At 36.9% G+C, this 26,248-nt stretch overlaps 1 protein-coding gene across 1 annotated transcript in view; it reads left to right on the top strand.

Annotated features, from left to right (window-relative positions):
- pde11a (phosphodiesterase 11a) overlaps positions 1–26,248 on the top strand; it is a 77,198-nt gene that overhangs the window by 49,817 nt on the left and 1,133 nt on the right. Inside the window, exons 7-19 of the mRNA XM_067410224.1 lie at positions 510–585; positions 2,133–2,200; positions 3,386–3,478; positions 8,323–8,373; positions 10,649–10,795; positions 11,080–11,187; positions 11,302–11,411; positions 11,529–11,619; positions 16,925–17,025; positions 18,181–18,258; positions 18,587–18,650; positions 19,604–19,678; positions 21,897–21,980. Of these exons, the coding sequence (XP_067266325.1) occupies positions 510–585; positions 2,133–2,200; positions 3,386–3,478; positions 8,323–8,373; positions 10,649–10,795; positions 11,080–11,187; positions 11,302–11,411; positions 11,529–11,619; positions 16,925–17,025; positions 18,181–18,258; positions 18,587–18,650; positions 19,604–19,678; positions 21,897–21,980 (1,146 nt within the window). The remainder of the gene's footprint in view (positions 1–509; positions 586–2,132; positions 2,201–3,385; positions 3,479–8,322; positions 8,374–10,648; positions 10,796–11,079; positions 11,188–11,301; positions 11,412–11,528; positions 11,620–16,924; positions 17,026–18,180; positions 18,259–18,586; positions 18,651–19,603; positions 19,679–21,896; positions 21,981–26,248) is intronic.

Raw genomic sequence — 26,248 nt, forward strand, 5'->3', positions numbered from 1 at the left:
CATTGTACAGAAAATGAAAACGGCTTGTTCTATGAGACTGTTGAGGTTTTATATGGGTTAAGAAAAAGGAGTGGGTGGATTTTTACCATTATAGGGTGGTTGTGTTTTTGTTCAAAGTGAATTTTGCATAATAGGTCCCCTTTAACATAATATAAGGGCTTGTCTCATTTTAAATACTATATATCGATAAAGTGTTGTGGTTGTAATTTGATCCTATTATTGAGGGACCAGTTGAAATTGTATTCTGTGGTAATGGACAGCAGAAAGAGCTAGAGTTGTATTTAACCCAGAATATTCCTTTAAAGAGCCTGATTAAAGATGAGAGAGACTTCTGCTCTGCACAAGACCTTGGACCTCTGTCGGCTCTTATGTGTCTTCTAAATGCCAGCAGCACAATATTATATAACACTGTGTCTTCAGACGATCTCATATTTTTTTGCTCATTTGTCCTCATAAGCTTATAGTCAGATCATTTGTTTTTTGATGTGATGACAAGTGTTTGTTTTCAGGCAGATCAGTTCTCTGGCTTTCATATTAGATCTGTCCTGTGTGTCCCCATCTGGAACAGTAACCACCAAATCATAGGTAAGTTATCCAATGTACTACATTGTGTGTGAGTAAATGGAGGACAAACATGTGTATGTATGATAATGTCTGTTTAAATATATATCTGTGTCAGATCAGTGTGTGTGTGTGCTGCTGCAGAGCACTGTGCGTGTGTATGCGTGGGTGGATGTGTGTGTGCGTGTGTGTGTGTGTGTGTATGTGTGGGAAGTCTCTGCCAGGGACCGAAAGTCATTATGAGCACAAACAGCCAGTAGAAGCAGGAGTCAAGGATGTCTTCATTCAAAAGATTCTTCTCTCTCCCCCTCTCACTCGCTTTCTTCATCTCTGCCGTAGTTTCAGAGCCAGTTTTCCTTTCTCTCAAATCGTTTCGCAAGTGTGAAAGATTTCAGCACTATGAGGGGAGAAATCATCTAAATCTCTGTACTGTGAAACTTCCACAAAATAATATTTTATATCTATATACTGTAGTCTTTATGAAATACTAGGATATATTTAGAATGGCATTTATCATACTACTATTTTTGTAGTATGCATATACTGCAAATTGTCTGTATGGATGAAATATAATCTACTACAAACATGTGAAATACACAAACAAAGTGCACATGAAATAATGTAACTGGCCAGTAAACGAAGTGATATCAGCGTGCTGCTTTTGAAATTCACCACAAAATCAAAATGAACAATTCTTGTTTTTTATGGAAAATTTATCCATGCACATCGTTACTTTTTTAAAAATTCATGTGCCTCATAATCTTGAATCAAAATATCTTCCCCTCCCACTTGCAACATCATCTCTTCTCTGATGATGAGGGCGGGGCAACCTGTCACTCACATGAGATCCACCAATAGCAAACCACAAGAAGAAAAGACTAAGATTTAACATTTGTCCTATAATATATATATATATATATATATATATATATATATATATATGTGTGTGTGTGTGTGTGTAATGAGGTCATGTGACAATACATATACTGTGCACACAGTTTCACTGTTTTTTAAATATTATTCAGTATAAACTACGCAGATGCACTGCATAGTATTCCAAAAACATCCAAAATCAGCTTAGAGATGCACAGTATAACCATATTTCTGATGATGACTGAACACCACTTGTGGTTTTGGATTACTTGAAATGTTTTTATTGTCAGGCATATATCAGTAGGCTTTCAGGCGAACACACTTCTCCATGTGATATACATGTTGTAATTATGAGCAGTGTTATGGTAGATCCTGTCCAAAGCAAGCACTGCATTTATGATAGACTGTAATGAGACTGTGAGGATGGGATGGTTAGGTGTGTTAGGTGTGTGAATGGGGGGAGGGTTTGCACTTTTAGTAACAATCATTCTAATTACATACTAAAACACAACACACTGTTTAATTAGCCATGTAGAGAGCGAGAGATTGGGAGTGGAGTGAAGAAGAGATTCCTGACTCCTGCACTAAAACACAGATTGAAACCTTCATCTGCAATGCATTACTGTGCTTTAAAGAACCTCATATGGGTCTTAAAAACCAGCATGTATTCTGACTGTCTTCATGTGTGTATGTTGCAGGTGTGGCTCAGGTCTTGAACAGGTTGGATGGGAAACCGTTTGATGATGCAGATCAGAGGCTGTTTGAGGTATGAAATGAATCATCTGTGAGATCACTATGAATGCTTAGGCATGCTGTCCTTCTAACATGAGTTCATTTGGAGCATACACATGAGCCATAATTCTCTCAAATCGCTCTGAGACCCTTGCAGTGAAGTGAAAGATGTTCAGTGTTCACTGTAAGCTGGTCCTGTAGCATGTGAACCCCTCCACCTCCCCAGCTCCACTTGTCTAGATCTGCTATCGGATTTATGTATGCCTATTCATGCAGCAGCAGCATATCTTACATGCTCACAGCAGTGTGTCTGTTGGTAATAGCAAGTACATACTTGCTCTGCAGCAGCACGAGTAGCAGATCTAGTCTGCCAAGACCAAATACATTAACATTGTCAAATCCATTAACATGCTAAAGCTACTCTGAGAGTTATCATTGAAATACAGAGTGATTCGAGAGAATCATGGCGTATATGTATGCTCCAAATGACCTTAGAACCTTCTAAGAATAAAAATAATATTATGGATCAGAAAGTGAATCAGAAACATACAGATCCAGTTCTCTATACACAAACCTGGCCTTGAATGTGGCTCAGATGTGTGTGTGTGTGTGTGTGTGTGGAGACTTTACAGAGTGCTCACCTCTTGCATTGTCAATACAAGATCTTGACCAAAATTTGATGCACCTCTTGATGGAGATATCATAACATTAATTTCCATCAAGAGGTACATACATTTTTGGTCAAGATCTTGTACTGACAATGCAAGAGGTGAGCACTCTGTAAAGTCTCCTCCAGCACATCCCAAAGACTTTCAATGAATTTACTGGACTCAGAGGTGCTGATTCATGTGTGAAAATGATTCTTCATGCTCCCTCCCCAACATTTATTCACAATTTGAGCCTGATGAATCTTGACATTGTCATCCTGGAATATGGCCATGATGTGTCTTCCTACATGGTTATTTAAGAAATTAAAAGCTACACACTCCATCTTTTACAGTTAAAAGAACTGTTATCAAACAAATAACATGCTAGAAACATAATAACCACTGTAATAATGATCCAGTCATATAATCTTAAGTATATGCCTATTATAATTTAAACAGCAACTTTTTTTGGCCAGGCTGTGTATAATAACTAACAAAGTTTCTCCTCTAGAGGTTTAAATTGGTTGTAGAGGACTTAAGTGTGACTACATAGTCTCTTTTTCTCTCTTTAGGCATTTGTGATATTCTGTGGACTGGGAATCAATAATACCATTATGTATGACCAAGTGAAGAAGTCCTGGGCCAAACAGTCTGTCGCTTTGGATGTATGTCTCTCCAAAACACACACCTGGACACACACTTAACTGTGATTGGTAGGATTTTTCTAAAGTGGTGGCAGATTGCAGATTGGTTTGAGATTTTGTAATTGTTGGGTTGTTATATTAGAAGCATTTGACTGGTGGGATGATTCAGCACAAGATGTGATCCTGTGACTGGTGGAATATTGACCTAGTTCCTGTTAGAGGCTGGGCTTAATGCAAGAGCCGGAGGAGCTGTATTCACTCTTGACTCAGAGTATGTTTGACACTCAACCACCTCACTCTGCAGTTGTCTCTATTAAAGGGATCATATCATGGAAAACTGGATTTTCCTTGCTGTTTTGAAATGAGAGTCTAACAGCCTATGTAGACTTACTGTAAAGTTTTCTACGCAAAGCTTCCAGTTCATGCAGAACATTTATTGAAACTTATCTGTCTTTATAATTGTGATGTCACACTGAAAAACAGCTTGTTCAGTGAGCAGGTGGAAAATGATCAATTCAAATCAAATTATTACTGTGTTGCTGCGAGAACACTTCACTAACATATAAGCTATAAAAGAGCAGAATATGACCCCTTTAATCTAACAATGAAACAGTGGGACACAGAGGAATAAATCCCCACCTTCAAAGCTTCAATCGACCGACTTCAATCGAACAAAAACGATCGCCTGGAAACGCAGATGATGGTGTGTTTTCAGTCAAAACACCCATCTGGTCTGTTGGTTTGTGTGTGTGTGTGTGGTCCTGGTAAACCCTGTGTTATGGGGACAAAATGTCCCCACAAGAATGGTAATACCAGAAATGTTTGTCCTTGTAGGGAAATTTTTTTGGTCCCCATGAGGAAACAAGCTTTTAAACACACACGGCATGATGTTTTTTGAAAATGTAAAAATGCCGAAGTTTTCTGTGATGGGTAGGTTTATAGTTAGAGGACAGAATACACAGTTTAGTATAAAAATCATTATGTCTATGGAATGTCCCCATGAAACCAAAACATGGGTGTGTGTTTTAAGTTAATAAGGTCCTATTAAGTAACATTGGTTCCCTTTCGATATGGTTCACTCTTATTGCGTTGCTAGATGCTATTGGGAAAAAAATTCCCTTTTCTCCGAATGCTGAAGCCTTATTGAATCACGCAATGAAACTGCACAAGCCATAGCAGTGCAGGAAATCTGCACGAACCTATGGCTAAGCAATGTAATCTGCACAAACCTATGGTGCTGCAGCAGATCTGCGGGAACCACCTGGTATGCAGTCCACCGAAATGGGCACTGCAGCCGGCCAGAATGGGTGGAGCATCCGTTTATATAACAGGCTTGTATCGCCATAGGTTTCAGACTAAATCTCCTTCAGCGACTAGCGATCTTCTCTTTGCTGGACTCCTACAAGATGCCTTTTTGCCATCAAAGAAGCCGCACAGTGGATTAAGCTGACTCGGCACTCTTCAAGCAAGCTGACATTTGCCAGCAAGCTGAATGATCGGCACAGTTTGCAAGCAAGCTGACGCAGCGCTCACCGCACTCACCGTGAGCGGCTCCGCCCCTCACACTCTCCCATTTCCTTCCCCCCAGGAACCTCGGAGGAAAAAACAGCAGAGGGCTGAGCGGCTCAACACGAGTGAGCTCACGCCGACGCAGGTCCAACATGCCTCATTCACCCCACAGAAAGAGGATTCCCCTGTGCTCTTTTTGTGGAGCTGTGGAGACAGTTCCACCAACCCACAGCGAGTCAGGCTTCTACAGCTGCTACTTCCTTGTCCCTAATAAGGTGGCACATGCCCAGCCTAGACCTCAGACATCTGAATTGCACCCTTTTGAAATGGCCGTTCAAGATGCTAACATTGAAACAAATTCTCTCGCAAATATACCCAGGGGATTGTTTTTTCTCTATGGATCTGAACTTTCATATCCAGATGGCCCAAAATTCTTCTCGAAGGACAGGGACTCTGTCTTTACGCATTTCCCCCAGTCCCACTGCTCCCTCAGGTCATCAAATGGATCAAGGAGAACAGATGCGCAGTCATCATGGTTCTCCGAGCTGAAGCAGCTGCTAGCAGCAGCATCATGGCCATCATGGAAAGGGCCTCCTTTCCCAGATGATGGGAATGATCTGGCACCCCAAACCTGGCCATCCATGTATGACCCCTTGACGGGAACTCACGGACCTCCCAGCGGGAGTCCTAAACACTATTTCTGAGGCTAGAGCCCCTTCCACTAGATGTCTCTATGCCCTTAAGTGGTCTGTTTTCTCTGACTGGTGTACAGTCTGGAATGAAGACCCTCCTTCTTGTGATATACCACTGGTACTGTCATTTCTACAAGAGCTGATGGACAAGGGGCGCACCCTTTCCAAGCTCAAAGTCTATGTGGCGGCCATAGCAGTGTACCACGCTCCTGTGGCCGGCCAGTCTCTAGGCAGGAACAACCTGGTTGTTCATTTTCTGAAAGGGGCCAGAAGGCTGAACCCACCTCCGTCCCCTTACCATCCCAACATGGGACCTGTCGACAGTCTGCATTCGGCTGAGCTACAACCACTTTTGCTTAAGACTGCCCTCCTCTAGCATCGGCCAAGCAAATGGGTGACTTACAAGCGCTCTCTGTGAGCTCATCTTGTCTTGACTTTGGCCTAACAACTGCAAAGCTGTCCTCAAACCAAGGCATGGCTACATGCCTAAGGTGTTCTCTACTCTATTCAGAGCACAGGTCATTATGCTGGCTGCTCTTCCCATCTTGATAGAAGGGAAGAGCAAGTATTGCACTTAGTCTGGCCTGTCTGGGCCTTAAGTGTTTATATCGAGCATTCCTCCCAGTTCAGACAGTCAAAGCATCTCTTTGTGTGCTTCGGAGGCCACACTAAATGGCTCCCAGTCACGAAGTAGAGATTATCCTGCTGGATAGCAGACACCATTGTGTTGGTTTACACTTTGATGGGTCTGCAGTGCCACATCGGTGTAAGAGCACACTCCACCAGAGGCATGGCCTCTTCCTGGGCGTGGTCTAGTGGTGTATCCATTGGCGACATCTGTGTGGCAGCCGGCTGGTCCTCGCCATCCACCTTTCATCAGGTTTTACAACTTGGATGTTCCTACACTACAAACATGAGTCCTTTCTGTTTACTTGGGCTTTGACCTCTGAATGAGCTCAAACCACTAGTACCTTCCCTTGAGCCTCCGATACATGGTCTGAACCACTTTTCAGTGTCGGGTGAGCTCCTCGCCCTTACTTAGCCCTACTGCCTTGAGGCCCTTTTCTCCAAGTGTCTTAGGCTGGGGCCTTAGAACGTTTGTCATTCTGCTATCATAGCACAGCGATTGGACTCTGTTCCCATAGCGTCTAGTGACACAATACGAGTGAACCATATCGAAAGGGAATGTACTCAGTTACTAATGTAACCTTGGCTCCCTGAGATAATGCGAATGAGTATTGCATAGCTGGCCATGTTATTTTGCTACACGACGAAGTGTTCGTCACTTCAGTTGAGTTAATCTGATTCCAATGGCGATACAAGCCTGTTATAAAGATGGATGTTCCGCCCATTCTGGAGGCTGCAGCACCCTTTTCGGTGGGTTGCACACTGGTTGGTTTGTGCAGATCCGCTGCAGTGCCAAAGGTTTGTGCACACATCTATGGCTTGTGCAGTTTTACTGCATGATTGAATAAGGCTTCAGCATTCAGAGAAAAATGAGTTTTTCCCATAGCGTTTAGCAATGCAGTACTCATTCCTGTTATCTCAGGAAACCGAGGTTACATTAGTACCAAGTACGTTAATGCATGAACTAACATTAACTAACAATGAGCAATACATTTGTTAAAGTATTTATTATAATTTGCTAATGTTATTTAATGTGTGATAAGAAAGTAAATCAGCGCTTTCGCACCTTCTAAACTGATTAGCAAAGCTTGTATTTATGGTAGGGTTTATCGGTCTGAGGCCACTATGAAAATGCTTCTGCTTTACATTTTTCAAATTTCATACAAGACATTTATTACAAATGATATCATCATCAGCTTGATGATTGAATTGAGAAATTACCATAAATGTCAGAATTTCTTAATTTTTGGTTTGTCAGCATTAAATGTAAGTTGCGATCTTTTCTTCCCTAATGTGATGTATACTGTATTTGAGCGAAATGGCTTTTCATATAGGAAAAAAATGTGGGGCGAAAATTCATTTTGTTGATTTTTGTCCTAATAGACTTGAGCTAACAATGAACAGTTTTATTCTCATTAACACACACACACACACACACACACACCTACACACACACACACGCACTTTAAAGGCAAACGGAAAGAACTGGCAAAAAAATAGTGACATCTTTCCTCACGACACCACAGAGCAATGAATGTGAAAATGAAGCAGCGGAAGTGAGGACGCTCCGTTTATTAACTGTGTAACTACATTACAGCCTTAGCAGGGAGTGGGTGTGTGCATTAATTGAGTTCTCAAAGCTCTTTTCATTCTCCAAAGAAATGCAGGATTGGTTTCTGTGATACATCTGACAGTGTTAATAAGGATTGTCAGTATATTAATATGTAATAGATCATCAACAGGCTATAGCAGAGCTGAGTTAAATATTGCATGACCTGTTTGAGAATCAGACAAGTCAGTATGTTATGAATGGACGCCACCATCATTCTCTTCTCACATGACTCTCAGCAGCCAATCAGAGGGATGCAGCAGTGAATTGTTGTAGTGTCAGGGTTAATGTAATTCAGCCAGTTTGTTGGCTCTCTATATGATCTTTGTGATGTTTTTTCTTGTCATGTCTATATTATAAACATAAAATATAGAAATGCATAAAATATGAACCTTTGTTGATTAATTTTGTGTGTGTGTATTCCATAGGTGCTGTCATATCATGCCACATGCTCTAAGACTGAGGTGGATAAGTTTAAGGTAAACATTAATGCATCAAACAGATTGTATTTATAGAGCTGTCTGAAGTTTTAGTGCTGTTTAGAACAACAGAAGCTTATCAATAATGAAATAACTTGATTCATGGGATTTTAACCTCAGTATATCAGTTTATGCAGTATGTATAATTCAGAACAAAGCTATTCAATACCTCATCAGTGTTTGTGCATTATTGATATAGTCTCTGTGGAGTTTGTGAAATGCCTCATTTATCATGTGCTAATTTTCTGTTGAAATGCTCATTTTTGTCATGTGTTAATTGGATTTTGCCAGGAGCTCTTATGGCACTTCATTAACAAGTACCAGCATGTTTCCAAGAATGAATGAAGAATCCATTGCTGAAAGTCAGATACAGCAATATTACACACCATATACAGTATATATATATATATATATATATATATATATATATATATATATATATATATATATATATATATATATATATATATATATATATATATATATACAGCTATGGAAAAAATTAAGAGACCACTCCAAGTTCAGAAATCAATGTTAAGTGGTCTCTTCATTTTTTCAATAGCTGTATATATAGGGATGTCAAAATTAATACCTGCTCAAAGTATTTAACGCAATTAACTCAGCATCTGTTTTTTCTGTCATCCTGTGGCTAGCTTTACATATGATTATGCTATCATTAATCCAAGTGCTATGAAACCATTCAAGCATGAAAAGATGCAAAAAAAGAACTCAAATCTATACTGTCTGTGAAGCGGCTCTCTGGGAACAAACACACAATTGCACCCACAGAATACCGCATTGAGTTCTCTTTCACAATCGAACGGACAAAAACAAATTTTTGACAAAATTCCTGTTTTGTCAAGTATCCTCGTAAGCACAATCTTGAACGAGTTAGAAAGATAAATGAACGTAAAGAGTTGTGAGAAAATGAGATGCGTGTCAGATCCACGTTATGTGCGTCAGGTCTTAAAGTGACAGCAGCCTAATAAACCTGTTGCTGCCTCTCATTAATATTAATCAGAGAACAAAAGACAAAGAGAAAATCACTCAGTGTTCTTGACTGAATAACTTTTGTAGCTTTAATGAGGATTAATCTATATTGTGTAACTGTGCAGTTACCTGTTAGACCTACATGAACATTTTAAAGCACTGTTTACAAGGTTACATGGGTCAAAAACAATAGAAAAAAAACTATTTTGTGCATTTTAACAGGGCAGGTACAAATCTGAACTAGTTTATGTGGAGATTGTTTTAAGTTCACTTAAATTAAAAGTTGTTATATTTTTTAAAAGCTATTAAATGTTAAAAATGATGGCTTTCATTTATACTGTAAAAATAAAATTGAGGAAAAACAATCCATGTAATAGAGACATCAGTATCAGTATCAGTGATACTATCCTTCATTCAAAGTGCTTAGTAAAAATATAAAAACCAATATTTAAAATATACTGTAAAATATATACTTATACATTGAAAATATATTAAAAACATTAATGTTAGGTGTGCGATTAATCACAGTTAATTGCAAAATATTTGCTAATGTCCCCCTGAATATACATCAGTGCATATTAACTATATTGTAGGACCAGAGTTGTTATTGGTAACTATTTAAGATTGTTTTCATTCATTGAAATTAAGCTGAAATAAATTGAAATATAAATATTAAATGAAAAACTTCACACTTGGCTACAGTTGAATTACTAAAATGACTAAAATGGAAATAAACATAAATTAAATAATAATATAAATATATAAAAAAATATATAATAATAAAAAAATAAAAATGACAAAAGCACATAACAAAATTACTGAATCTAATATATAAGGTTTGGAATATATGGAGTGTGAGTAAATGTTCATTTTTACATAAATTATTGAGCAAAGCGTAGTTTGATTTGGATTGTCTCTATAATAACACATTTATTTGGGGTAAAACTGTCCAGTGTAGTGTAATATGCTCCATTTATGGAGCAATTACATGAGTAAATATCCACAATTAGAATTTGTTAATGACGTCATTACATAACGCACAGCTCTTCCTGCCAGCAGTCCCTCATTAGATCTGTGAATGTGTGTGTGAATCTATTTGTAGTGTCTCATTAGCACGGCTGTGAGCTTCAGTCAGCACTAACACATGAATTACAGAAAACCCTGACGCTAGTTTCATTCCATTCACAAAGCATCTGTTTTCAAAGCATCTGAGAGCAAACTCTGCATCTATCCCTCTTTTCTGCGTACACACACTCTCTCTCTCTCTCTATTGTTCTTTCCTCAGGCAGCGAACATCCCTCTGGTGTGTGAACTGGGCATTGATAAACTATCATTTGATGACTTCTCTCTGGATGTGGACGCCATGGTCACTGCAGCTCTGCGGATGTTTATGGAGCTGGGGATGGTGCAGAAATTCAAAATAGACTATGAGGTCCACACATGTTTGCATTTCTTAACTCAGCAGTATCACACAAGCAAGAGTGCTGTTGTACTGAATATCAGCAACGCTATGATTTGACCGTAAGCCTAAAGTAAAATAAAATAAAAGTTAATTATTAAACAACTCATTTTTTCTAAATAGATAATAGTTCCAAACGTAACACTGAAACATGTTGATATGCTCTATATCAGCACTCTCAGCCAATCAAATTAGAAGACAGTAAACGCCTTTCTTATTTTGAATTCTAACATCACATTTCTTCTTTTTCTTTCTAGACACTTTGTCGGTGGCTGTTGACCGTGAGGAAGAACTATCGCATGGTTCTGTATCATAACTGGAGACATGCTTTCAACGTTTGCCAGTGCATGTTTTCCATGCTTACGGTGAGGGACCTTCTCTCTCTCTGTGTGTGTGTGTGTGTGTGTGTGTGTGGTCCCCAGCCCACTAAATTTGCAACAGACGTGTAACTTTTTTTGTTCATGTCGGTTTGTTTGCAGACAGCCGGCTTCCAGGAGACTCTGACCGAGATGGAGATTCTGGCTCTGATAGTGGGCTGCATCTGCCATGATCTGGACCACAGAGGAACCAACAACGCTTTCCAGGCCAAGTGAGAATCAATCCCTGCAACTCAACATTACTTGGAGCTGAATCTGAATGTCTTTACTGCACACATGAGCTTTGAGTGGATTTGGTTCCACCTCAATGACATCTGTGTCTTTCTCAGGACGGGATCAGCTCTCTCTCTTCTGTATGGGACATCAGCCACACTAGAGCACCATCACTTCAACCATGCTGTTATGATCCTCCAGAGCGAGGTAAACCTAAAGTCACCATGAAATCAAAATTGACAGTATGTATTTTATGGAATGTTGCAGTGTTTATTATAAATGATTTATCTGTGCACATCTTTTAAAACAACACCAAAAACTAGAAAACAGCAATTACTATCCAATCAATATAATAACAATAATATCCAAACGTTAAAAGATTGCAATCTAAATTCAAACACCCACGCGATCTTATTCCTAAATGACAGCGGTTTGCCCATGTCTGTTAAACCTTTGACAAGTACGATCACACCGATTTAGATGCCGCTGAGCCAGAGAGAGCAGTTGTTATAGGTATGAAATAGCTTCACAAATAGTCTTTTCAAACACACAATATCATTATTTCTGAGTTATAATCATTCAAAATGATCACTGATGTACTGGGATAAAAAGTTTATAGTTGGGATATAAACACTGATGTCTACAGTAGTGATCAAAATAGAGCAAATCACCTTTTGAAAGTACGACGCTTCAAATAAAGATTGTATCAGTTACATTTTTACACCAGTAGGTGGTGACAAGTGACTGTTAAAAATGTATTTTTCATTGAACCATTCATTTGAAAGATTTGTTAAAAAATCAAAAGTTGAAAACTTTGAGTGAGTCATTGAATCATTCATTCAAAATGATTTAAAAAAAAAAAGAATTTAAAATAAATACATTTTTTAAATAGACTGCAGCAAATTTTGTCAGAATCTCTAGTAAATTACATGTTTTGTTTAGTTGTCTATTCAGAATCGTTCTATTTAAACCATTGAAAAAATTAAATCATTTAAAACATAATGAAGTAAATCCAAAATATAGGTAAAGATTTAAAATAGTTTGTAATTTGTGGCTTTTAATCACTTCATATAATTACGCTAAAGCACTGCCACACAAGAAATCATTTTAACCACATACAATGAGATAACAAGACAGAGAGGGGGGTGAATAAATTACAGCCTGTGCTAACTGACAGATGTTGACTGTGAATAATTGCTTTCTACAGATACAGCGTGTTTATCTGTGTCACTGTCATTTGCATGCAAATGAGCTACGGTCATCATTTACTCCGAGCAAAAGCGTGTTCACTGACCAGCAGATAGACAAGTATTAATTAAGCCGCTCCTTAATGAAATGGCAGCAGTTTCCCTGCTCTTTAATCTGGTAGGGGTAGATATAGCCAATCCTATTTCCCATCATGCCTTGCAGTTGCTGAAAAGCAGAATTTAGGGTCACTTCATCACTTCAACCACTTCAGCAGGTGCTTTGAGATGCATTATGGACAAAACTGGACAAGTGTAAATGAAACCACTTATGTAAATTTTACACCTCGAGAAATGATAAAAGATAAATGTATGAGAGCATGTTATAGGATATATGACGTTATAGCCAGATATGACAGCGAATCAATATCGATTCTTACATGCCAAGAATCAATTATTCTATCAGTTGATAAATGAATGGAACATTGTAGCGTGTCTCCCATCCAGTAAATCGCTGTAAGCTTTGTGCTTTGTTACTTTTGATATGAAACAAAGTCTCAGATTTCAATTTTTTTTCCATTTTATTGCAAAATTCAAAAACCATGCACAGTTTTGGCCATGCATGGCAGCAGAATTTTTTTTTCTCTACCGGTGATAAAGGGGGGCTAGACCAATATGTGGGGGTGCTAAGAAAATAATCGATATTCATGATGTCAGAGTTACTTCATAAAGAAATTGTAGTTTTGGTACACACCACATTAAACAGAAGTGTGGCTTTAAATTAAATTTGGCCAAAGAATAGGCATATTCAAACAACCAAAAGAAAACTGATATCTGAAAATTGATATAAGCTGACCACAAAACAATGACAAAAACCTTTTTACATGCCAAGGTGAAAGATTTTATCACTGGAGAGCACCCATGCACTCAGCATTAACAACACAATACATATGTATGCATAATCAGACATTACACTTAAATTAATCATTAAACAAACACCACATCACAATCTTAGGCTGTGTGTCCACCAAAGCGTTTTTAGCCAGCTGAACACGTTTTTGCTTTGAAAAACGTGAGACACGGGCAGTGGAATATGGGGAAAAAACACAAAGTCTCAAGGCACGTTTTTTAAAAGTTGAACTAATTTTAACTTGAGCGCCATGTTTTACAACATGTCATGCGCGAGACTCTGCAAAAGACACAAGACGCGAGTGCAATGGTTTTGCATGTCCATCTAGTGCGTGTTTACATAGAAAAACAATGAAAAAGTAACGCATTGGAATGGAAAAATGCGTGCTGTGTGAACGGCCCCATAAGAAACTACGCTCACATGATGCGGAGGTTACTGGCATCAAAGAGGGCGTCTTGGTTCTTCCACTGGTGACTGACTCAAATCAGTCGGCTATGCTAGTGCTGGCTGTGGCTGCACCTGTGGAGCAGCTAAACAGGGGCTATTCAAAGTGACGGGGCTATAGCCCCCCCTAGCCCCAGTGTAGTGCTTCACTGGTTTTGGCGCTGTTTAATTTGGATTGAGAAATCCCTGTAGTGCCTGGGTTCAAATAAACATGAATGAACATCTGAAGGTATGTTAAAGGTGCCCTCAAATGAAAAATTGAATTTTCCTCGTTATAGTTGAATAACAAGAGTTCAGTACATTGAAATGACATACAGTGAGTCTCAAACTCCATTGTTTCCTCCTTCTTATATAAATCTCATTTGTTTAAAAGACCTCCGAAGAACAGCAAATCTCAACATAACACAGACTGTTACATAACAGTCGGGATCATTAATATGTACGCCCCCAATATTTGCATATGCCAGCTCATGTTCAAGGCATTAGACAAGGGCAGCCAGTATTAACCTCTGGATCTGCACAGCTGAATCATCAGACTAGGTAAGCAAGCAAGAACAATAGTGAAAAATGGCAGATGGATCAATAATAACTGACATGATCCATGATATCATGATATTTTTAGTGATATTTGTAAATTATCTTTCTAAATGTTTTGTTAGCATGTTGCTAATGTACTGTTAAATGTGGTTAAAGTTACCATCGTTTCTTACTGTATTCACGGAGGCAAGAACCGTCACTATTTTCATTTTTAAACACTTGCAGTCTGTATAATTGAAACGAATCATCACTCTGACAGGGATCCATTTGCATGCTTTATTTACAATAATCGTAGTGGTACAGGCAGGGTCAGAGAGGAGCAAACAGGTGTGTAAGGGACAGGCAGAATCGTGGTCAAACAGGCAGAAAGTCAGAGATGGAAGATATCACTCACAGAATCAGGAATACAGGCACAGATCAAGGTAAGCAGCAACGGGTCGTAAACAGGCAGAACAGCAACAAGTAATCAGACAGGAATATACGCTCGGAATAGTTCACCTCGGCAAAACAAGACTTTGCGTCTGATGGATGAGGATGGCAGTCTTTTATAGTCCAGGTAACGCAGTTCAGCTGCAGGTGCAATCAGTCCAAGGTACGGGCTTGTGGGAAATGTAGTGCGGGTGAGTGTGTGTGTGTGTGTGTGTGTGTGTGTGTGTGTGTGTGTGTGTGTGTGTGTGTGTGTGTGTGTGTGTGTGTGTCGGTATTCAGGTGAAGGTTCCCTCCGATGGCCAGCGGAGGGAATCACGGAGTTCGTCTCCTTGACAATAATTCATAAACACAGCTTCATTCTTTATAAATCTCTCCAACAGTGTGTAATGTTAGCTTTAGCCACGGAGCACTATCAAACTCATTCAGAATCAGATGTAAACATACAAATAAATACTGTACTTATGCGATTAGACATGCTGCATGACGAACACTTTGTAAAGATCCATTTTGAGGGTTATATTAGCTGTGTGAACTTTTGTTTATGCTGTTCAAGGCAAGCACAAGCTCAGGGGGAGGGGGAGCACGAGAATTAAAGGGGCCACGCGCTGAATCGGTGCATAGTTAATGATGCCCCTAAATAGGCAGTTAAAAAAATTAATTAAAAAAAATCCATGGGGTATTTTGAGCAGAAACTTCACAGACACATTCAGGGGACACCTTAGACTTATATTACATCTTTTGAAAACACGTTCTTCGGCAAATTTAAAAAGATACAGTACAACTTACCGAAATCTGTATCATGCCTTGTGTAATCCCTTATCAGTTTCAACCGCGGAAAGACGTCAATACAAAAACGTAACAATATGTCCCTTAACGTCACATTTACCTCAGAAAAACCATGTTCACTCTCCGATAAACTCGTCAACTAGAAAAATGAACTCTAAAGAGGAGAATTTTGCTAAATATATGCAACATATTACATATTCATTATCATTTTTAGTGTTCTTCAATATTTAATTGCATGTTTGAAAAAATCCGTCAAGTTTTTTGTATCCACAATTTAAATTTATATATATATATATATATATATATATATATATATATATATATATTTTTTTTTTTTTTTTTGGAGTAGAAATATAATTGTGTAATTGTAAAGTTAGTATTATAACTTTATTATTATAAAAATGTATTATTATAATAATATAATTATTATAAATTAAGTGTTTGTATACAAATCAGTTCATTTTAACCTTCAACGTTATACTGTAATGTACTCTCTTAACTGACTCCCATGTATAATTTACAGCATTAGATGAGAGATTGTTTTCCTTGACAAAATTTGCCATGTACTATATATATATATATATAAATAAAACTGCCATGTGTGTATATATATATATATATATCAATAACGAAACGAATTGAATCAGAATCTAATCACAATTAGATTTATATCTGTAGGATATATAGGATTTATATTTGTTTTGTGGAGATGGTGTAAATGGAACCGTTTTAACAAATCAGATCAGTAAAAACACATGAAGTGACCAGGTGTAAACAGGCCCTTACTATGATATCAAATCTGACTGAAAATAATATTCAACTAAAGCAAAAATATTACGCATGTCTCTCAAATGTGTCTTAGCTTCTCTGAATCCAGAATGAGGCTCGCCACTGTGTAAACTTCACACAGACATTTAAATATCAGTTTATTTTAATCAGGCATTCTGATGTACACATGCGTAGGTGGCTGGAATTCAGAGTTACATGTGAAGTATGGTTATATATTCAAACCCACTTTATATGGAAATTCATCCCGACGTACTGTAGGACTAGAGCGTCTCTGTATGATTAAAACACATGGCCACACTATGACACTTGACTTACCATAAATCACCATCAGTGCAGATGTCTGTTATCAAACATCTTTAAAATCATCCAAACAATATTTAATGACACGAAAAGGAATAAAAGTAATAGATTCATTTTGTCGTTGTCTCTCTAGGGTCACAATATCTTCTCTAATCTGTCTTCACATGAGTATGGAGAACTCATGCAGCTCCTGAAACAATCCATACTGGCCACAGACCTGACGCTCTACTTCCAGTGAGTTCTGCTGCGCTTATGGACATAATAACACAATCTCTGACTGACAAATCCATCAAATATTAATGTGCCACCTCTACACTGTCATTCAAAGGTTTTACGATTTTTTAAAAGAAATACCTAAACTTAAAATCTATGGGGTATTTTGAGCTGAAACTTCATAGACGCATTCAGGGGACACCTTAGACTTATATTAAAGGTTTTACGATTTTTTTAAAAGAAATAACTAAACTTAACAACTACCTTACTAACTATTAATAAGCAGTAATTAGGGATTTATTGAGGCAAAAGTCATAGTTAATAGTGAGAATTGGACCCTAAACTAATGTGTGACCAAAATATTTATTCAGCAAAGATGCATTCAATTGAAAAATGACAGTAAAAACTTTGATAATGTTATAAAAGATTTCTATTTCAAATAACTGCTGTTAAAAATGATCACAGTTTCCATAAAAATCTGAACTGTTTTCAACATTGAAAATAATCAGAAATGTTTCTTGAGCAGCAGATCATCATATCAGAATGATTTCTGAAGGATCATGTGACTCTGAAGACTGGAGTAATGATGCTGAAAATTCAGCTTTGATCACAGGAATAAATTACATTTGAACATATATTCACTTAGAAAACAGTTTTTTTTTTTTTATTATAATAATATTTTACAGTATTACTGGTTTTACTGTATTTTTAATCAAATGAATGCAGCCTTATGGTGAGCAGAAGAGACTTCTTAAAGTCTCTTAAGAAGACTTTAAGAAGTCATGCTAATGTATCTACAGTATTACCAGCTACACTAATAAACTACATTAGTTGGCAGAAGTATTATGTTCTTAATAATAATTATAATAAAAATACTAATATATTGAACTTTGTTCTCACCACACTGCAACTAAGAACAGCTCTTTAATGTTGAGAAATCACTATAATGTATGACTTCTAGAAATGCAACCTTTATTTTTTTGTTTTCAAAGTATATTTTAAATGTACTTGTGGCAAACTGTTTTTGTGTGCATGTGTGTGAAACTTTCCCTGCTTCACATTGCAGCAGAGATTTGGTGATGTTGGTAGGAAATGTGATAAACTTTCTTGACCCTGTACTGCCGCCATGTGGCAGGACTGTGAACTGCACAGAGCTCATGGAGTTTCCATTCACAGGAACAGAAATTCCTTCTTTGAGCTAGTGAATAAAGGGGAATACAACTGGAATGTGAAGGAACACAGAGATATGTGCAGGTCAGTTACATGTATTATCATGGTGCACACACACACACACACACACGTTTGTTTTTGTGAATTGTGGGGACTCTACATAGGCGAAATGGTTTTTATATTGTACAAACTGTATTTTCTATCCCCCTACACTACCCCTACCCCTAAACCTACCCATCACAGGAAACTGTGCACACTTTTTTTTCCCCACAAAAACTCATTCTGTGTGATTTATAAGCCTTTTGAAAAGTGGTGTCATTATACACATTTGTGTCCTGATATGTCACACACACACACACACACACAATGCCTATACATTTCTGGTTCTGATTCATTTCTGAACGTCTCGCAGGTCGATGCTGATGACAGCATGTGATCTGGGTGCCGTCACTAAACCCTGGGAGATATCATGCAAGGTAGGCGCTCTTACCCACAATACACCACAGCTGAGTGTGGAAATAAACATTACTGTTGTTGTTAGATAAAACCAAAACCATTAAAACCAAAACCTCTTACCCCTTAACCCATCCTTAAACAGGCCGGGCACCATGAGGGGGCAAAAAGGGGCATTGCCCCCTCAACTTTTATTTGTGCCCCCTCAGTTTCAATTTGTGGGTTGATTTGAACTCTTTGACGTGTACGATCACACTGGTATGATTATGGTATGTCAGTGCTAAATTCAAACGTCCTTTCAGGGCTTTAGCTATTCAGAGTTTTCAACCACATAATATAGACCTTTAAATGAATATAAAAAAAGACATTTATATTTTGTTCAGTTCAAACTCCATGCACTGATCTCTATGGAATATCCGTTCAATTTTTTATTCATATCAGATACACATTGTGTATGAAACAATAAAGTTTACTCTATTCTTCTCCCAATTCACAGGCCACTTACTTTCATGTATTTCTGTGAAAATGGATGAATTTACGTAATGTAAATCTGACAGATCCTCTGAATTGCTGTGCAAACTCATCATGTCATCAACTAACATGATCATTATAAAGGTGTTTAAATGACAAAAGTGTTTCACCATACAACATCAACACAAGAAATATAGGTACAGTAAAAAACAATCATTCTTTTAGGAGTAAGTAGTAGTTAAAGACACCTAATATAAAGTGTGCTAAAAGGACTAAAACTGAAATAAAATTAAATTTAAGCTAAATAGAAATGTAAAACTAATAAAAATTACAAACACACAAGAAAAGTACCATTTATTTATATAAATTTAAACTGAAAATAAAATGTAAATTTAATATATGAAAATACATATTATATATTCAAAGAATATATTTAAAGCTAATTGAAAATATTAATAAATAGAAACAAACTGAATATTAACATGTGTCTCGTGCTTTCTCACAGGTTGCTGAACTGGTGACGAGTGAGTTTTTCGAGCAGGGCGACAGAGAACGATCAGAGCTAAAACTGACTCCCTCGGTGAGGTCAACACTTTAAAACACCGTTGTCTGCAATGTAGATATGTTTTATATATCATTTTTGTCTGCATGTCGTGTGTACTTGTTAGAAGTTCAGGCAAAAGTCTTTACGTGGTCATAACAGATTTTGGTAGGAATTTCAATTGTTTGTTATGGTACGATCGATTTTATTAATATATCATTAATCTGTAGTTTGCACACACACACTACTACAAACTCATCCATGTTTAAAAGGGAAATTGAATTTTTCCTATTGCTCTGGATTGTGATTCTGCAGGAATCATTGGAAGGTCTTGAGATGCAGAGCTTTGAATCTCTCTGTAGAAACACTCGCCTCAGGTTAAAAGTCTCAGTCTTTAGCTCAGAGTGTGTGGGTGTTTGCATGATATATTCACACACAGACCCTCTATCACTCTGCTGCAGCCCGCGCTGACACACACACACACACACACACACACACATGAGAGAACAGCACAGACATTATCAGCTACAACAGAGAAGTGCATTAAATTAAAGGTCTTGAAGGTTCTTCAGTTTACACACACAAACACTGATCAAGCAACACACTTTGAGTGTAATCGCATCTGTAGGTCGAGAAAAATGAAACACATGAAAAGGTTTCTTTCAAGTGGGTCTGTGTCTGTTTCCCAAAGGAAAATGTTTTTGCTCTTTTATATCTCAGGATATTTAATAGCGATTCATTTGTTTCTTAAAAGTATCAACTTCCTCTCAGCTGTTTTTTGTACGGTTACAAAAAAAATGAGACGCTTAATTGTATTCATTTTACATTTGTAGTGTACATCATATCTTAAAAGTATATTTAAAAATAACTTGCAGATATATTAATGAAAAAAATTGTCACTTAATTGTAGTTAAAGAGAGACACTTTCATGGCTGTTTCTTAAAGGTACAATTTGTGATATTTTTTTCCGCTAGAGGTCGCTAGAAGCCTATTCAAAACAAAGGCGTAGTTTGATGACGCCAAGTTTTAGAGCGGAAACTTGGGACATGTAGTCTCCATCTCAACGGACGGTGCAAAAGAATAGGGATTGGAGTCTGGAAGAACTCGTGTTCGTGGATGCGATTATTAACGTTAACTGTAGTATGAAGCAGAGCAGGACAGAGTGTTGCTGGAGCTGAACGAGGAGCTGAAGCGATTGATCAACACACGCCTCACGAGCAGCGGGACTTTTATTATGACACAGTCGCCGGCGCCGCTTCCGCTTTTCCGGTCATGAGTTTACGGGAGCTGTCCTTGTCGACAGAACCAGCGGCAGATGGTAAACAGTAATTATGTTCCATAAATAAGTAACACAATCCACCATAAAACGTGCAAGAAGTAAATAAGGAACTGCTTGAAGCAAGCTAGTGGTTTGCTGGACGCTAGACTCTACTTCCGCATTTGTCCACGGCACTGTTGTCATGTGGTTTCTACGTCAGTAAAGGCGGTAACAAAGGTAACTGACGTCATTGACAGGCGACTGCACTGCCCCGGGTCACTGTTTAGAATGGGAATTTTCTTATGATTTACAAGTAGTTGAAAACATTAGAGATATTGTTTGTAATCAGCTGGACAACATATATAACAATAGCCTAGTGGTTTTTGGATATTTTACTGCAAAAATTTTACATATTGTACCTTTAACTCTAAAATACATTTAAACCGTCATGTTTTAATAGTCATTTTGTCATGCTTTAAAGAAGTACACTTATTTTGTTGTGTTGACTAACATACTAAAGCACATGTAAAGTACTTGATTATCATTTGAACTGTAATAAATTTATTCAATATTACATTTAAAGTTATTATATTTTAAATGTACTAAATTGAAACTTCATCATTATAAATGTGTAATTACAAGTATTTTTAAATACGATATATACAAGTTTCAATAGAAATGATATTAAAGTATATTTTAGTTTACCATAAGTGCTTGTCAGTTCATTTAGCAGTACACTTTAACCATATTTCAAAGACGATAGAAGTAATTATGAAATTACATATACAGTAAAGATGTACTTAAGTCCTACTTAAGTGGGTCAAAAAATAATTGCATGTAAAATGTAAAACTATTATACAGTTCCATTTAATCGTAATTAACATGCAATTAATTTTAGTAACACTTTAGTATATTCTTTTATTGTATGTTATTTCCTCAAGTACTCAAGGGTGCATAAGCAAAAGTCTCAATTTGTTCTCAATTTTGTGTGTGTAATAGGCGATTTTCGACCGAAACCGCAAAGATGAGCTGCCAGGGCTACAGCTGGAGTGGATTGATGGAATCTGTGCCCCGCTGTATGAGGTAATGCTGGCCCACAATGCATCACCAACAGAGGCCGTGACTGGCTGATTAAAATGTGCAACTTGCATTGAAGAGTCATAGAGGGTTTTCCCCGAAATACATAAAAAATACATATTTATACAAGTAACTTAAAGCAGAAGTGTGTAATTTCTGCCGCACTAGAGTCACAAATGAAATCGCAAAAATAAAAGCTCAAACATTGCAGCCATCTTTTGTTGTTTAGTCAGGTAGATAGATGTCCAGATGCACTGGTTGAGCCGGAGCTGCTGTGTCAGGCTAGTCTGGATGCTCAAACAAAACAGCAATGTTTTAATATTAATATGAGTGCATAATTCATTGAACACAAAGAATTACACAATTCAACTTTAACCCTGTGATGCCTGACACATGAAATCATAGTCTGAAAATCTCATTTTCTGAAATTAGAAAAATTATTTAAAGTTTGCATCTGTTTTTTAGTGTCATATTTGATATCTCAGCATTTTATGGTTCATATAGTATGATATAGTAAGAATATGGAGGAAAATAGTTCATTTTTATTTAGAGGCTCAAACTAAGCAGAAATATATAATTTGGTGCAGATTCTGATATTTAGACTGCAAGTATGAAATTCTGATAGTTTGTAATGTAAATCAGTGAGATCTTTATAACAGTATAGCAACTAATCACAAAATCATTTTATATATATTATATATATAAAGACTTCAGATGCAAAAGCCTCTAAGTGCCGTCTGAACTTTTCTTCTAAAATAAGCATTTTAATCAAGCTCATATGTTTATGTTCAGTTATTTCTGTTTAAAGGCAATGAAAAGGACCTATTAATTGCCATTAAAGTGGAATTACTGAACCTAAACATACAAGCTTGATAAAAATGCTTATTTTACAAGAAAATTTCAGATAGACGCTTTTGCATTTGAAGTCTTCATATATATATATAGTTTTAAAACATATAATGCAATGCAATGATGATTGAGAGATGAACTAATAAACGTTGATCATAAATGATGATCATATTTGATTCTCACATTTGAACATGATTTTTCTAAAAAAAAAATGGATAATCAAGTAAACCTCAGTTGCTCCAGACCAGTAAATCATCTTTAAATATTAATAACAATATCAAAGTGATTGTGTTTGACAGGTTTATCAGCAGTTTTGATTACTTTGATAATTTAGAGTAGATATTGATACAAATATGATAGAGTAGGCTTTATAGGGTTAATAGAAATCTTCACAATCCACATTTTCATGGACACTGATCCTTCTCTTCAATCTTCTGCCTGTATGAACAGAAACATCAGTCTAGCAGTCCAGATCTCAGAGACAGGCATAACAACGTCATCCACACTTATGTGCTCTAATTCCTGCATTACTCTTGATTCTCAAAGAAAGAGAGAGACTAAGAGAGAAAAGAACTGTTAGCTTCATAACAAAGTGAAGTACAACATTATTCACATTTGATTCATACATGCAGGTCATTTTTAAACCAACCACTCAAACTTTTAAAAATCAACTGCATGAATGAAATAAATGAGAAGCCGTTACGGGCAGAGCAGATTTCTTCATTGTATGTGTGTGTGAGAGTGTGTTTAAATAATACTGCCAGCCACACACTCTGTGGGAGCAGGAAATGTGTGGGAGTGTTTTTGCCTTGACCCTTCATACACTCTCTCTCTCTCCGTTCCTCTAGTTTTACACCGATCTTTCATTATTCCTCATTTGCCTGTGTCCAGGTCTGTCAAGCTCAAGGCCGTCACCATGTTTGAACATTGAGCGGTTTATTTTTTGTCTTAAGGAGGAGTCTTGAAGATTAAAATATACGTAAACAGTTGAGAAAGTGTATGTGCATCAGTATATTAGATCTGTGCATCAGGTCTTAAAGTGACAGCAGCCTATTAAACCTGCTTCCGTCTGTGTCATTAAAGGGTTATTCACCCAGAAATGAAAATAATATCATTAATTACTCACCCTCATGTCGTTCCACACCCGTAAGACCTTCATTTATCTTTGGAACACAAATGAAGATATTTTTGATGAAATCCGAGAGGTATACGACTTGTCCATAGACAGCAATATAATCAACACAGACTGTTGAATAAAGTCGTTCTCTTTGTTTTGTTTTTGCACACAAAAAGTATTCTCGTCCCTTCATAACATTAAGGTTGAACCATTGCAGTCATGTCGACTGTTTTAACTTTGTCTTTAGTAGCTTTCTGGACCTTGAAAATGTTGATTATATTGCTGTCTATGGACAAGTCATATACCTCTCAGATTTCATCAAAAATATCTTAATTTGTGTTCTGAAGATTAATGAAGGTCTTACTGGTGTAGAACGACATGAGGGTGAGTAATTTCATTTTTGGGTGTACTAACTCTTTAAAGCAAAAATAACTATATTGTGATATATACCGTTATTGTGAAATTATATTACTCATATCGTGATATAAGATTTTGGCCATATCGCCCGCCCCTATCAACTAGTATTAAATGTTTAGCTACTTAAATCTTACCTTGCTCTCTTTGACTGTTAAAACTAAAGTGTCGCACACTCATCTTCTATGAACGCCCAGCTTCTTTCATTTGATTGCCATCTCAATCATTTTGACACTGACGAGCGCTGTTGGACCGCTGAGGCTGATCAGCCTAAAGATGAATCTTTTAAAACTCTTTGCCATCCTCACATCAAACAGATCTGTGTGTAATGAAGTGCATCACCCCAAATCCATGACCGATTGACCACAGAACTGCTGTGCTGATGTTTCCCTTTTCAACCCTTAAGCCTGGCCAATAGTAACACGTGTATAAAATTATACTAATCTATTCACATATTTTATTATGTTTGCATATCAAGGCCATTAATAATAATGATTATTGATGTACAGAGTATTATGCTTGCTATGTGGGAGGGACAATGAATCAATTAGCTCATGTTTAGCTTTGATTGAAAAATACAATAAAAATAGTAATAATAGTCATTCTCTTCTTTTTTGTTCTGCAGGAGAAAGTCACATTGATTTGGAATAACATGAGTAAATTATGAATTATGCCTTTTTACTAATATTCCCTGCTAAAAAAACAAAAAAAACAAAAACAAACACGGGCTGTACAGGCTCATCTGCTGGCTGTTTTTAGAAGAGTTTTGAAGTTTTTTTTTTTTTTTAGCTGGTCAGGCTGGGAGACCATGTTAAACCAGCTAAGCAGCATTTTCATTTAATGCATATTTTATTTTTTTATTATTATTATTTACACAAACTTTAAGATGAACAGTAATTGGTGTGCTGGTGGATAACAGTTCTGTGTGTAGAAACAGATAATTCATCACAACATTTCACTGGTCCATGAAGAGTTCTTACAGCACATGGCAGGATTATGACTGAGAGACTGAAACAAACAACCGCTCATTTATTCAGTGTTCAATTCCTCACTTTAATGCTTTAAAATGTGTGATGTTCCTGAACAGTGAAATGAGAGAGAGTCACAAGAGTCTGTCTCCTTCTGTTTCAATGCTATTACAATTTCTATTGAATAGTAAATAGGGGACCTCCAGATTACTTAAATTTATTTAAATTTTTATTTTAATTATTTTTTTTTTCTAGACCTGGAAAAGTGGTGTAAATGAATAAAACCTTAAAACACAATGGGCATTTTTTATGCCAAATTATAACATTTTTATTGAGTATTTTATCGGGTAAAATATTGTTGTGGACAATGGGGGGCCATGGAGTCAATTATAATGGTGATATGAAATTTTCATAGTTTCATCTCTAGTAATTATGCACTAAAACAACTATAGTTATGTGTAGACAAGTACTTTTTTCCATAAAGAACTGTATTCTTTGATTCTGTTCTTTCTCTGACATTGAAGGGTGATGTGTTTACAAAACTCTTCCAGGTGTATATCAGTTTGGATTTTTGTTAATTTGAGAGTTATGATACATTATTTAAGAGATTCAACTATTGTATAACATGAGTAGCTCTCGACTACTTTCATTTTTAAAAAGTAGCACTCAGATGAAATAAGGTTGTGTTCTTAACTCTTTCCCTGACAGCATTTTTTTTTTTAAAGTAGCTAGCCAGCGGCAGCATTTTTGAAACATTAAACAGCATTATATTTGTTGATCGTGTTAATTTACGTCAGAAATGCTTCTATCGTTTGTTTCTGCTTCTTCATCTGTGTTTTGATCAGGAGATTCTGTATTCTTTCAGAAGATGCGTAATAGCGCCCCCTACCATATAACTGCAGTGAAAACATGGATTTCCTGAAAAT

The sequence above is a fragment of the Chanodichthys erythropterus genome, chromosome 14 (genome assembly GCF_024489055.1).
Source record: "Chanodichthys erythropterus isolate Z2021 chromosome 14, ASM2448905v1, whole genome shotgun sequence".
NCBI lineage: Eukaryota > Metazoa > Chordata > Actinopteri > Cypriniformes > Xenocyprididae > Chanodichthys > Chanodichthys erythropterus.